General features: G+C 35.2%; 1 protein-coding gene across 1 annotated transcript in view; it reads left to right on the forward strand.

Annotated features, from left to right (window-relative positions):
- LOC145288128 (uncharacterized) overlaps positions 1-14,839 on the forward strand; it is a 361,708-nt gene that overhangs the window by 172,418 nt on the left and 174,451 nt on the right. The window contains exons 20-23 of the mRNA XM_080136193.1: positions 5,370-5,529; positions 5,729-5,851; positions 5,960-6,807; positions 13,738-13,822. Coding sequence (XP_079992319.1) covers positions 5,370-5,529; positions 5,729-5,851; positions 5,960-6,807; positions 13,738-13,822 — 1,216 coding nt within the window. The remainder of the gene's footprint in view (positions 1-5,369; positions 5,530-5,728; positions 5,852-5,959; positions 6,808-13,737; positions 13,823-14,839) is intronic.

The raw sequence follows: 14,839 nt of genomic DNA on the forward strand, positions 1-14,839 counted from the left end.
GATAAAGAATTAAATAGATTGGAACAGACGGGAATTCTATCAAAAATAGAACACAGCGAGTGGGCAGCCCCCACCGTATACGTAAAGAAAAAGAATGACGAAGTTAGAGTGTGCACAGACTTTTCGACCGGGGTCAACTCCCTATTAAAAGATCACCATTACCCCCTACCAAGCCCAGAGGAAATATTCACGAAGTTGAATGGGGGTAATATCTTCTCCAAAATAGACTTGAGCGACGCGTATTTGCAAATACCGGTCGAGGAGAATTGCTCAAAAATACTATGCATCAATACGCATAAGGGATTATACAAATACAACCGATTGCCTTTTTGGCATCAAAGTAGCGCCTGCCATCTTTCAGCAAGCGATGGACACCATGCTAAGTGGTATTGAGTGCGCATGTGCATACCTGAACGACATTGTTGTCAGGAGCAAATCCCTAGAAGAACATAAGGAACATTTGAAACAAGTATTTACTCGAATACAAGAATTCGGCTTTAAAGTAAAAGAAAGTAAATGTGACTTTTGTATGAGCGAGATTAAGTATCTTGGACACATAATAAACAAACATGGACGACGTCCAGACCCGGACAGATCTGCGGCAATAAAAAATATGCCAACACCCGATAATGTAACAACCTTGCAGAGTTTCTTAGGACTCGCAAATTATTACCAATCTTTTATTGAAGGAATGCATAACTTGCGAGCCCCCTTAAATAATCTGCTTAAAAAGGATACACCGTGGAACTGGACGCAAGAATGTCAAACCGCTTTTGACAAAATAAAGAGCGCACTAACATCCGAATTATTCTTAACGCACTTTGACACAAACTTAAAAATAGTCGTCGCTAGTGACGCTAGCTCCTACGGCTTAGGAGCATGCATTCAACATATTATGCCGGATGGGTCTAGAAAACCAATAGCGCACGCTTCGAGAACGCTGATACCAGCCGAAAGGGCATATTCACAAATCGAAAAAGAAGCGTTGAGCATAATCTTTGCCGTGACTAAATTTCACCGATATTTATATGGTAGACAATTCATACTTGAAACCGACCATAAACCGTTAGTCACGATCTATGGATCAAAAAAAGGATTGCCGGTATACACTGCAAATAGATTGCTGCTCTGGGGTACAATACTACTTAATTACGATTTCCAGCTACAACATCTAGCATCAAAAAAGATTTGCCATGCGGATGGACTGTCAAGACTGATACCACAGAAACACAATCTGGAAGAATCAGTCATTGCAGCAATTCGGACAAATGTTGAAGTAAAAAATATGGTAGCAAACATCATTAAGGAACTACCCGTAACTTTGTCGGACATTAAAAGGGAAGCCGAGAAAGACGAATATATAAAGGACATAAAAGAGAAAATTATAACGGACACAAAGGTGCAGGAAGTTTTCTCCATATGTGACGATGTGTTACTGTACAGCGAGAGAGTGGTAATACCCAAAACATTGCAGAATAGGATGTTAAGAGATTTCCACACAGGACATCCGGGGATAAATCGAATGAAGTCGTTAATGAGAAGCTACGTGTACTGGAGTAACATGGACACTGACATAGCGACAACAATTGATAAATGTAAAGGATGCCAGTTAGCGGCAAAATCTCCACCTATAGTACACAAACCTTGGCCGAAAACCGACCAACCATGGTCGAGAATCCACATGGACTTCGCTGGTCCAGTAGGTGAAAACTATTATTTAATTGTAGTGGATAGTTTCACAAAATGGCCGGAGGTAATGCGTTGCAGGAATCCAACAACGAACAACTCAATAGGGTTCCTACACGAGTTGTTTGCAAGATTCGGTGTACCAGACACACTGGTCACTGACAACGGAACGCAGTTCACATCCGCAGAGTTTAAGGAATTTTGCAACACGTTCCGAGTGAAGCACATCACGACTCCGCCGTATCATCCAAGGTCGAACGGCCTCGCGGAAAGGTTCGTGGACACGCTAAAACGAGCGTTAAAGAAATCCATTGGAACACCAACAGAAAAAGCTTTGCAACAATTCTTGCAAGTATATAGGATTACACCACATCCTAGTACACCATCAAACATATCACCAGCTGATCTAATGTTTGCCAGAAAGGTAAAATCAGCGTTTGACAAACTATTGCCAAGGCAGGCAATTATCCAAAACACTACACACACGAGAAGAAAGAAATATAACTCGGGAGATCGAGTATATTTTAAGTGCTACAGAAATAACACATCTTACTGGGAATGTGGAGTAGTGGATAAACGCATTGGTGATTGTACATACATGATTAAAGGTCCACAGAATATACATAAAAGGCACCTAAATCAGATAAAAAAGCGTCATATCCAAGATGATGATGATACGACAAGTCGAAGAGAAGGACACCATAGATATCATATACGAATCTTTTAATTTGGAACCGCCTCAAAATGCACCTGAACCCCGAAGATCAGGTAGGAAAAGAAAAGTGAATGAACCATTAATGGTAAACCCAAAAAGAAAAAGATATTGAAATCTGTGTGACTTCAAATCTTGGGAGGGGGGTGTTGTGGTGGCAACCACTTATTTGCATATGCGAATAACATAACACTATAAATGGCAAGCCTAGGTTGGCCTTGGTGTGTCTTACTCAAATGCCACCAGAAGTGACGCCGAAGAGCGTACATGTCCTCCCACCAAGACTCTCTGACTCGACACCGTCATTTGCACATATTGTAAATATACCTTTTCTTTAATACACTTATTATTGCGTTATCTTGTTGTTTGCATCTTCATTGTATTTCCTTACTAATTATTGTTCAACCTTGCAACCACAACAATTATATTATTAACTTATTTCTTATTGGTTTTCAAACATATTATATTCAATTGAATACTAGGTCTACTTAAGAGGCTGTTGTCATCCACTTTGAGATGTCTTAGTATCTATAATTTTTAATTTGTGTCACATGAGCAAGGGTTTCCCTTTTCGATCTATACTCGACTTTTCAATTCCTCTTCAAATCAAGACTCAACAACAAAAACCAACAACCCCCCATTATTTAACATAAATTTGGAGAATGAAGAAAAATATCATCATATAACAGATGCATCAAAACTCTTTGGATGAAACCAAGGCAGCAGCCACCAACATACACACCCATAAACAGATTAGACTGCCAAATAACGTTTCCATCTACACAACTGAATTGCAATGGATTGAGAGCAAACTCAAATTAACCTTATATAAATGAAATATTAAAAAGGTCCAATGTCTGATGGGTAATGGTAGAGTGGTAGTCCTGACTCGATTTCCCAGCCATGTGGGCATTAGAGAAAAATAAAAGGGTTTAGAACTAAAATAACATTTTGAAAGCTAAAATCATAAAAATAAAATTGCAAACCGTATGAAATATGTATCAAAACCAATTACATAAACTAACAGAAAAGAAAATGTGGAACTGAGAGTTGACCAAAGATAAGATAGTATTTAGTACTCAGAACAAATCTACATATCTAAGACCCATATTTACTCAAAGCAAAAGCTGTACCTCTGTGCACCTTCTACAATCAAACAGATTGTAAAATATAAGAATACCTTGCAAGAAATATTATGTACCAAATCTCATACTATTAAAAAATATGCTTACCTTTCAAGACTTTAAAAACTTTAATCTCCTATAAGAAAAATCAAAGATACAAATAATTTTCCAGAACTAATGAATTAACCATTAGAGTTGACTTGCGAGGGTACCCGGCCTTGCCCAGGTGTTTGGAGGTGTGTGTGTAGGAGAGGGTGATCCTGTTTTAATATTATTTAAAAAAAAACGATGTTAAAAAAAATTGGAAAAACCAAAACAAAGTAAAAAGGTGTAAAAGAGGAAAAAAAGTTTAGGTAGGAAGACAGGCTTGAACCCGAAGCATCGAAGCTAAAACGGGGAAAATAAGCCAGACACGTTACCTCTATGCCAAAGAGACATACAATTGAGAATGGATAAAATTAAACCTTTAAAAACACTTGCAGGTGGTTCAAACTAACGTCAATGTTTTCTAGAACAAACATGACGTCATTGTCATAGTAGCAGGAGGAGAGAAAATGAAGGAACGATTTTTTCGGCACCCCTCCTTGTAGAAAAGGGTCCAGTTTAGGGTGAAGGAATTAATGTTTTTGGTCAATTTGTCATCCAATCTCGTGAAAATCCGTTTAAATTTAGTTTCACTGTTATTTATACTAAAAAGCAGGACAAACAGGAGACAGAGCGAAATAGCGCGAATCTTATAAAAGTTGATGTAAATAAATCTAGAGACGGCCCGCGTTCCCAAATCCTAGATATTATTATCTAGGGGGTATATAAACAGTTCTAAGCGAATACACATGGTTTCTGGTTATTTTTTTAGCTTGACTCTCACAAGATGTTTAAAGCATAAGTTAGCAATTAATTCTCAGAGGTGGAAGATTCATGATGGCAACTGGACATGGTTCATGGACAGAAGGATCTACTTCCATAGATTAAAGTGTCCAATTCCAAATTTCATACAGACAAAAAAAAGTTTCACATTTGAAGCATATGAAAGTTGAAGGTTACATTGGCCAAAATGTGAATATAAATCAAATTATCAATTCCCATTCCTCCAAATTCCCAAACATAAAGCATTCGTGTGTCTATGTGTACTACTCTGCTACAGCCCATACCACTGAACCGATTATGACCATGATGATGGTCCCCCACCTTAGAATGGTATGTACCATTTTCCAAGGTCATATTTGGTACGACTCTTCATAAATTCCGCCACCTAGGGATGGTGCACACCAAGTTAGGGTATCTTTGCTACATCTTTGTAAAAATGTGTTTGTGATAATGTTAACCATTGTTATTGTTTCAATTTTTATGTGTAACAATGTAAGTGTTAACTTTGATATAATCTATTTGCTTTAAAGTTCATAGTTGGATTGCAGTCACTTCAGGAGGTAAATAAAAAATTTTAAACACCTTAAGCAATAGTTGCTCTTACGGCATCCACTTACTGCAATGGTGTCTGTGAAATGGTACCCAAGCGTATAACAGTCTTGCGCAAAGCTAGTGTATGTGTGTGTGTGTGTGTGTGTGTGTGTGTGTGTGTGTGTGTGTGTGTATGTATATATATATATATATATATATATATATATATATATATTGTGACACCCTGCACTGATAATTGTCTAGATTTATAAATATTTTGTTTCATAGATGCCTAAAAAATGTTTGCCTATGCGGGTATCTTTGCTAGTAGGTATATATATATATATATTTATATATATATATATATATATATATACACACACACATATACACACACATTAAAAAATTTATGATTCATGGAATGCATAAATGTTTTGTCATTTATATAGGTTCCAGATTATTATGAAATTGTAAAACAGCCAATGGACCTTAACTCAATGTTGAACAAAATTGATAATGAGATGTATCAAACTGCAAGGGAATTTCTTGATGATGTTGACTTAATCTGGCGTAATGCTTTGGAATACAATCCTGACAGTGATACCACTGGTAAGAATTCAACTGCATTTTTTTTTTTTTTTCTAATATTTACATCCTATTAAAAAATCTGAATTAGCTTTTGAATTTATATGCAAATTTAAATATCTAATTTAACAAAAACAGATGTCTGGATTAACAGCTCAAAATTAAGCCATATTTCTGTATATACTGTCATTTTTTTTTTTCAAATGTTATCTAATATTTACAGGGAAAGCAATCCGTCATAGAGTCTGTGCTTTGAAAGATATGGCTTATGCTATGGTTAATTCTGAACTGAATCCAGAATTTGCCCAAATGTGTCAAGATATTGTTGATTCTAGAAAGAGAAGGGGTAAGTGATATCATTTCAGTATGCATGAAAAGTTGAATCGATTTTTGTAATATAAGTTTATAAAAACTGATTTTTAATACCTTACAATTTTGTACTTTTTCTTTAAAGGTGAAATTAACAAAGCTAAAAATATCTTCTCTATGCAACCATCACGTTCAGATAGTCCTCTGAATTCTTCAACTGTAACCTCTTCTACAACCAATCAGGTTAATAACAACTTGCCTTCTGATTACCCAACGAGATTCAGCCGAAGAGTAAGAGGAATGGAGGCAGAATCTCAGGCACCTCTTGAAATTGTGGCAAAGATTTTCTGTACACCTTCAAAATCATCTTCAAAATCTAAATATCAGTCAAAATCCATCTCTAAATCTCAGGTAACCTCCACAGCTGCAGAGGTTGAATTAGAATGGGAAAATTCTACACAATCTAATGTAAATAGAATACGCAAATTACGTGTACGTAATCTGCGCTCATCTGCAAGCAGCCAACATGTAAAATATGGACATGATGGAGATGATGAAGTGTCAGGTTCAGAAGAAGAAGAAATAATTTGTCGGAAAACAAGAAACCAAACAAATCAAATGTCTACACAAGAAGCTTCATCAACCTCTCAAGGTAATGCAAATACGGAGAGTGTTAATACGTCAGAAACCTCAGCTGTCCATACATACCGAACAAGAGGGCATGATCACTCATCAGCAACAAATGTGAATCAACAGTCAGCGTTGACGCCCACGTCTTCCACCTCTACAACCACATCATCATCATCATCATCATCAACAAGCACATCACTGCCTTCTGTGCTGTTGTCATCTAATGTGTCATCTACTACTGTGCCTACCTCAATTTCAACTGCCAATACTTTGAGAAATGGTCTCGATAGTGGAATAGGAAGTGCAATAGAAAGCAATGGAGAATCTTTGGACAGCTTGGATCAGGCAAAAGCAGCCGATAATGTAAGTTTAGTATTATATACTTTTAAAATATTTGATCTTATTCTTTAGTTTTTTAACAGTCATCTTTAGAATTGCAGATAACTTGATTTTAGGCTTATATTACATGTTTTATTTTATTTTTGAATTAATAAAATATGTTAAAATAAAATTCCAATAATCTATATAAATAAAACAGTACATGTATGAGTATGTAAATATCTAACAGGTAAACTCTTGAACTACTGGTCACATAACACTGAAATTCTTAGGAAATAATATTCATGCACCAAGGATGGTTTATAGCGAATAATATCTTTGTTTACATGCATGTATATTGCATACAGACATCAGCAAATTTATGTGGAAAATGTTCATTTCCCCGTAGCCGACATTTTTGTTTTATGCGCATGACAAATTCGCTTTATTCTTTAAAGTTATTATTAAACTTAATACATAAAACAATATCAGGCTGGAACGCTAGATATTTTGATTTCAATTCTAGCTGATGACAGCAACTAATTTTTTTTGGTACTCTTGCAGAATTTGACCCGGATTCTTGGGAATTCCCGTCAGGCATGGATCGGGCTCGATCAGTAATCATCGATTTAAGCTGAGCGTTTTTCAAATGTTGAAATGCTAAATCGACATTTGTAATGTAATGTTTTTATTATTGGGTGATGTTAGGGGTGTATTTTTCTGTTTTTTATTCAATAACTTGGCTCTTCGTTTCAGTAATTTTTATTATGTTTATTTTTTATTCAATAACTTGGCTCTTCGTTTCAGTAATTTTTATTATGTTTATTTTTTATTCAATAACTTTTGCTCTTCGTTTCATTAATCATTTGTGTTTACAATTCTTGCACCTTTTTTGATAGTTTCTTTCTCCTGACAATATGAGATCGTCTGCTCCGTGTTTTCATTTCTTTTTCTGAAATTCATAAATTCATTCCCGTGCCTGACATTATCTTTTTGGCAAGTTTGAAACTAGAATTTTTTTTTTTTTTCATTCAACTGGTTCAGGAGCTTCTTTCCATTTCCTCTACCTCATCTTCTCCCTCTTTGCTGTCGATGGCCAGTCAACAGTCGACCAAAGTAAAGATTTCTAAGGAAATATCCTCATCTCTAGAAAGTTCTTCCACTGGCAATGGCCAGCCGCAAAAAAAAAAAAAATCTGTTTTTGGTCCCCCGATTTATCGGTGAGGGACCTATGTTTTCAGTGGTGTCCGTGCATCTATTACTCTGGACGATTGCCAGATAACTGTCCATTAGTTTTTCCTGAAATTTTGCCACAAATTGTATTTCATTAAATAGATGTGCACTGTAAAAAAAATATTTTTTGCGAAAATTCGCGTTACCTCCCCAGGGGCACAAGAGGTCAAAATGGCCAAAAATGACACATTTTGCCCCATAACTTTTGATGCATCCATTAGGTTTTTCTGAAACTTGGCCAAAATGTGGAGCCCATTGTTCTTAATATAAATCCAGTATGGGTGACTGGCAAAATTCTGATTCCCCAGGAGACTTTTAGTGCTAAAACGCCCCTTTTTGTGACTTTTTTTTTTTCATATTTCTCAACAAAAACTTGATATGTAGTGATTTTTTACGGTGGCCAACTCAAATGTACATGTGTTAAGTCTTAAAGGCTTGAAACTGCATCATTACCTTACAGAAGCGACTACCAGACCATGCCTCAATTTTTAGTGCCGAAGCCACAGCCTTAGATATGGCACTAGATCTCATCACTGACCTTACCCACAACAAATTTATAATTTTTTCAGACTCCCTATCGGTACTCGAATCCTTAAAGAATAAAAATTTAAATAACCCACTACTCATCAAACTGCTACAAAAAATACACACTCTCTCACAAAACAAAAGTATCAAATTCTGCTGGATCCCCAGTCATTCTGGAATTCAGGGCAATGAAAAAGCTGACATAGCTGCCAAAAATGCTTTAAAACTCCTTAATAGCAATATAAAAATTCCACATTCTGACTACAAACAACAAATAAATAATCTGATTATGAAGAAATGGCAAGAAAGATGGAATAACTGTCCAAATAATAAACTTTTCAAGATCAAGCCCACAATAGAAGAACGATTACCAGATGCCAGAAGATCACGTAGAGAGGAAGTGATTTTGTCCCGTATTCGCATAGGACATACGCACATAACCCACTCCTTCCTGCTAAAAAAAGAAGACCCTCCAGAATGTTTTGCATGCCAAGAACCTTTTACAGTAAAACACTTTCTTTTGGATTGTGGCGATCTCGCGCATATCCGGCAAAATTATTACCATGTCAACAATATGAAAGAACTATTTAAAAAAATAAACTCCAACAAAATACTAACATTTCTGAAAAAAGTAAATCTATATAAAAGTATATAACTCTAATTCAATCCAACTTTACACCCCACCCCCAAAAAAGGAAGGAAGCACATCACCTAATGATACAAAGTCTGATTTGACTCACTGATTAAATTAAAATATCTATTCCAAAAAAAAAAAAAAAAAAAAAACTGAATTCGGCATTAAATAACCAATAAAAAAAAAAAAAAAGAAGGTTGATATGCCGTAAAACCAAACCAAACCAAACCATTTACACTGGGATTCGGCGTCCCCAGGAGCTCAAAAGAGGTAAAAAATAGCACTTTTTGCCCCATAGTGTTTGATCCATCCATTAGATTTTCCTAAAACTTGGCCAAAATGTGGAGGCCATTGTTCTTAATATAAATTCAGTATGGATGACCCTGACAAAATTCTAAATCGCATCCCTCTGGGACTTTTAGGTCTAAAAAACATGCCTTTTTGGAGCTTTATTTTCATATTACTCAAAAACTTGATATGTATGTCTATATAGTGGTTTTCCATGGTGCTGAATTCAAATATACAGGTCTTCAGGTGTGAAATTGCACCGTTTGTCCATTTTGACTGGGATTCAGCATTCCCAGAAGCTCAAAAGGGGTCACAAATGCTTCAAAATTGAAAAAAATGACACTTTTTACCCCATAACTTTTGTCCCATCCATTAGATTTTTCTGAAACTTGGCAAAAATGTGAAGGGAACGTTGGCCTTTCATACTTCTCACATTTATCAGTTCTGCACTATTAGGGAACATGAACTGGAATAGATACATTGAGAGCATTGCCAAGGCTGTTGCGAAGATGGTAGGCTCCCTCTACCGTGCTAGAAAACTACTTACGCCTGAAAGTATCCTGTACCTCTATTCGCTTACGTATGGAGTACTGTTGTCACATTTGGGCTGGTGCATCTGCTACTAGTCTCTCAATCCTGGACAGGGTTCAAAAGAGTCACCAACTTGGTTGGTCCTGAACTGTCATCTAAGCTTCAACCTTTGTCCCATTAATGAAATGTTGCATCCCTCTGCCTGTTCTACAAGTACTTTAATGGTGAATGCTCTGACAAACTACAAGCACTTGTACCCCCTCGATGTAAATACCCCCGACAAACCTGACAAGCAGTTAAATCCCACCCCTTTACTGTAGAGATCCTATAAAAGAGCCTTCTACTCCAATAGTTTCTTTCCCAGAATTGCTAGACTTTGGAACTCCCTTCCAGGATTCTGCTTTCCCAACTGTACTGACATGCAGAAGTTCAAGTGTGATGTGAACAGACATCTTGCTACTCATCTCCCTTCATAATATCCCTACAATTTATGTCCCGATAGTAGCCCGCTATTTCAAAATGGCACTGTAACTTGTTTGGCTGAAAACTGAATTAAAAAAAAAAAAAAAAATTTTTTTATTTATTCCATTTGTTTGTTTGCTTTGAAATTAGTCTGCATCTGTTACAGCACTCGACTTAATCCAATGATTGGTCGTTGCGCCTGATCCATGCTTGACGGGAATTCACGAGAATCTGGGTCAAATTCTGCAAGAGTATCCATTTTTTTCATGTCTTTGTATTAATTAAAGAAAAAAAAACATGAAATAGATAAATTTTACTCAAGGTTTTGAATTCGTAAATATGAAGACAAACCTATATATCTTTTTTATTATTCATTTATCTATTAGATAAACAAATGTTACTTTCAAATCAAAAATTCTAACACTTCCGAAAGCGTGCGTTTTTCTTTATTTTTATAAAAATAAGCATTTTAGACAATAATTCAAATATACGAAGACTTACCTATATATATATCTTTTTTACTATTAATTTCAAAGAAATATTCAGTGTTTTTGCAGTGTACGCACCGTGTTACATTTCAGATAGGATTTCAGAGTTAAATTACACTTTTATGATATCAATTTAAAATTTTTTTTTTTTTTTTTTTTTTTTATATTAAATTACTAGCGGGGGTACCCGGCGTTGCCCGAGTGTTTGTTTCCGGGACGGGGGAGTTTTAAAAAATATTATGGTAGGTAAGTAGGAAGGATCAAACCCGGAGTCATGAGTAAAAGTAGGAAAATAAAGTGTGAAAAAAAACAAAAAAAACATCTGCAACGTTAACAGTTCGGCCACCAAGAAAAGTCCATTCCAGTTGTTTAGGAAAAAAAAAAAAACGACTACGGTAGGTCGGCGCGAACGTGAAAATATAATGTGAATTGTCCAGCACGCTAACCACTACGCCACAGAGCACTGCAGCTTAGTTTAGTGATTTTAAATAACTTCACATAGTTACGAAGCCAAACCGGTGTTCTCTTCTCAACTGTTCCTTGTGAACGATCCCCAAACGGTGTTAAGTGGTAGCAGGGGGAGGAGGAATTTATTAGAGAGAAAATATTTTACCACTTCCATTGATCTTAACCGATTTTGGCCGTGACTTCTCAGCAGAAAAAGTATAGAAATCTAAGATTATCGAGGAATTTGAGAAATAATAAGCCTATAACACACTTCAGATATTGTTCTGCCGTTTGTGCATATTATATTTGCATGAAATATCTTGATTTTTAATCCTATTAATGTCAAAATCAACGGGAAAAAATGAGTTCATTTTATTTATATAGAGAAGAGACTAGGAAAAACAAAACAGAATAGTTAACAAGCCCCCTCCCCTTGTCAAGAATGTCTTCCTAAATAATGTTATTATTTCAGCATGGTTTGTACACTGCACAAGTATCAAAAATCTTGTTTCTGAATGCATGTTTTCTTTTATATATTATAAGTACTAAGAGTTTCAGATGTTGTTTTATTTATGATTAACCTGAGTGCCCAGCATTGCCCGGGTGTTAGGTGTGTGTTGAGCAAAAAATAAAAACAAAAAAAGAGGTAGTAGAAAGACAGGCTTGAGCCCATATTGTGAAGGAGGAAAAGAATGAGAAAAATAAAAATGTGCCGTCCATTGCCAAACTGGAAGTGGCAAAGGTTTAGATCAGGGTTAGTCAATCGAAAAGAGGAGATGAATTTCGAAAATATCGGCGAAAAAAAGCAAGCCGTCCTTGTAGAAAAGTGCCCAGTTGAGTTGCTTTCTGGACGTTCCCACCACGAAAGCCTGGAACACTGCCTTCGCTTCAGATTAGTTTTGCTTTTATGTGAAAAAGCCGAACAACGAGGAGAGCCGAAACAGCAAGAATTTTGCAAAAGTGGATGTAAATAAATTTAGACTTGACGCGCGTTCGCAAATTGTAGATATTATGATCTAGACGGTATATAAAAAGTTGCAAGAAATAGTAACCCCACGGAGAACCCCCTCAAAAAAAAGGCTGAACATCTAAAAAGTTTATACACACATTTTGCCTTATATATATATATATATATAGAAAAGACATGAAAATAAGAATTTTGGATGTTAACTCAAATATACAAATACAAATCTATATATCTCCTTTATTTTTTTAACCAATTAGAAATATTAATTTCATGCAAAAATTCTAACGTTTCCGAATGCGTGCGTGTTTTTTTTTTTTTTTTTTGTTTTTTTTTTCATGAAAAAGAATTTTGGATGTTACATTACATATACACATTTATTATTTTGTATTTTTCTGATAAAATTTTCTTACAAATTTTCTCACATGTTCATGGTTCTGTTATTTTATTTTTATTCATTTATTTAATTTTTTTTTTAGAAAATTATAACTCAGATTATACATTTATTTTCATACAAAATAGAATTTTTCTTAATCTATATCTATAAATAAAACAGTAAACGTATGTGTGTGTGTAAATATTTAACCGGTAAACTCTTAAACTACTGAAATTAACAGGAAATAATATTCATACACCAAGAATGGTTTATAACATGTAAAATTTTTGTTTGGGTTGATGAATAACGCATACAAACATATCGCATGTTGAAATGCGAAATGTTCATTTCTACTGACAAGTTTATACTTGTTTCTGCACATGCGCGCATATTACTTTCTTCAAGACTTTTCTTTAGATTTAATTATCTTTGGCTCAATACCAACATCGGTACAGAATGCGTCTGGAACACTAAATGTTTTGTTTCGATTTCAGCTAATGGTAGTAAGACTTTTTTTTCTTTTAACTTTTGCCATCATGTCTTTGTATTAATAAATGCGAATATCTGCACGATTTTAAACATATTTAGACATATTTAACGGCAAGCAGAATCAAAATATTTATTTACAGGTCTGGAAAATAAAACTTTTCTTTTTTAATTTCTTACAGATATTTTTTGACAATTATTTTTTTGCCGGAAATCAGATACTTATGTATGATGATGAAATATTCAAATACATCAAATACAACCTAGCAACGCCGGGTACTTCAGCTAGTTTAGCATAAAAAGCATTTTATAAAATTGCCCCCCCCCCCAAGTTATTCATTGTTCCTGTATTCATTACATGAATCCATGTACCTCTCTATTGATACTGTGACTTTTCACACTTTTTTCTGTCTTTCTAGACATCTCTAGAAATATCGAGTAAAACATGAAAAGCAAAGTTTCTTTTAGAATTTAGTTTTCAAAAAGAAAATGGAGGAGGGATTATGGTTTTGATAATCTATACATGCATTCTTTATTTCAGGTGACAGCAGTAGCATCTCAAGTTACATGTGAAGAACCAAAAGATAGTGAAAACACTTTAGCATTTGAAAGTCAGGTAGTTGAGTGTAAGTTAACATTTGTAATTTTGACTAAATTACACCATTTTAATCTTTATTCTAACATGACTTTAAATTACACATTTAACACAATCTGTTGTCAGTTTTGAGTGAAGATTTGAAAACATTTTTTTAATTCTGCCAAAATGCAGTTATTTAAATCTAGCAATAATTTCAGTACTTTTAATGTAAAATGGGATGATATAAAAAAAACTTTTTACTCACTAACCTCATCTTTTCAATTTAAAATTTATTAAGTGCATATAAGATATATGAAATCTTAGATAAATTAATGAAATAAGTTTTACCATTTTTATTGGTGCCAAATAAAAATTGAAAAATAGAATATTGTTGGACTTTTAATTTACAACTTGCAAAAATATGTTGCAATGATGGTACGAGGGGCGTGCAATAAGTAATGCCCCTGACCCACTTCCAGTTGTCTGATCTAGCTGAAATTTTGCATGCGCAATGATTTATATCTCTACGGGTTATGTGGAAAATTACAGCTCTACACTAATTGTGGTTTCTGTTTTACAGGTGTTTGAACTGAGTCAGGTGTGAAATGGAACCTGTTAAATGTCGAGCAGTGATCCGGTTTTTGTATTTAAAAGGACACACACCACAGGAGACTCTTGATGAAATGAAAGAAACTTATGCTGATAATGCCCCATCATATGACTTTGTAAAACGCTGGTATTGTGAATTCAAACATGACCGGAAGTCTGTGGAAACAGCTCCCAGACCTGACCCCCAACCCCCGACCTTCTGCCATTGATGAGGCATCTGTCTGTCAAGTTGAGGCTGCCATTTTGGAAGATCGGCGTATTACTATTCGCCAAATAGCTCAAGATGTCAAGATTAGTACAGGATCTGTGGAAACTATGATTCATAACCATTTGCATAAGGTGTCTGCCAGATAGATTCCCAGGTTGCTCACACCATTCCAGAAGCGAGAACATGTTGAGTGCTCGAGGATGAATTTGAAGATGTGCCAAGAAGGTGAGTCAAAGTTTTTCAAAAGAC

Source organism: Euprymna scolopes, chromosome 11, assembly GCF_053919585.1.
Source record: "Euprymna scolopes isolate OS-2025 chromosome 11, ASM5391958v1, whole genome shotgun sequence".
NCBI lineage: Eukaryota > Metazoa > Mollusca > Cephalopoda > Sepiida > Sepiolidae > Euprymna > Euprymna scolopes.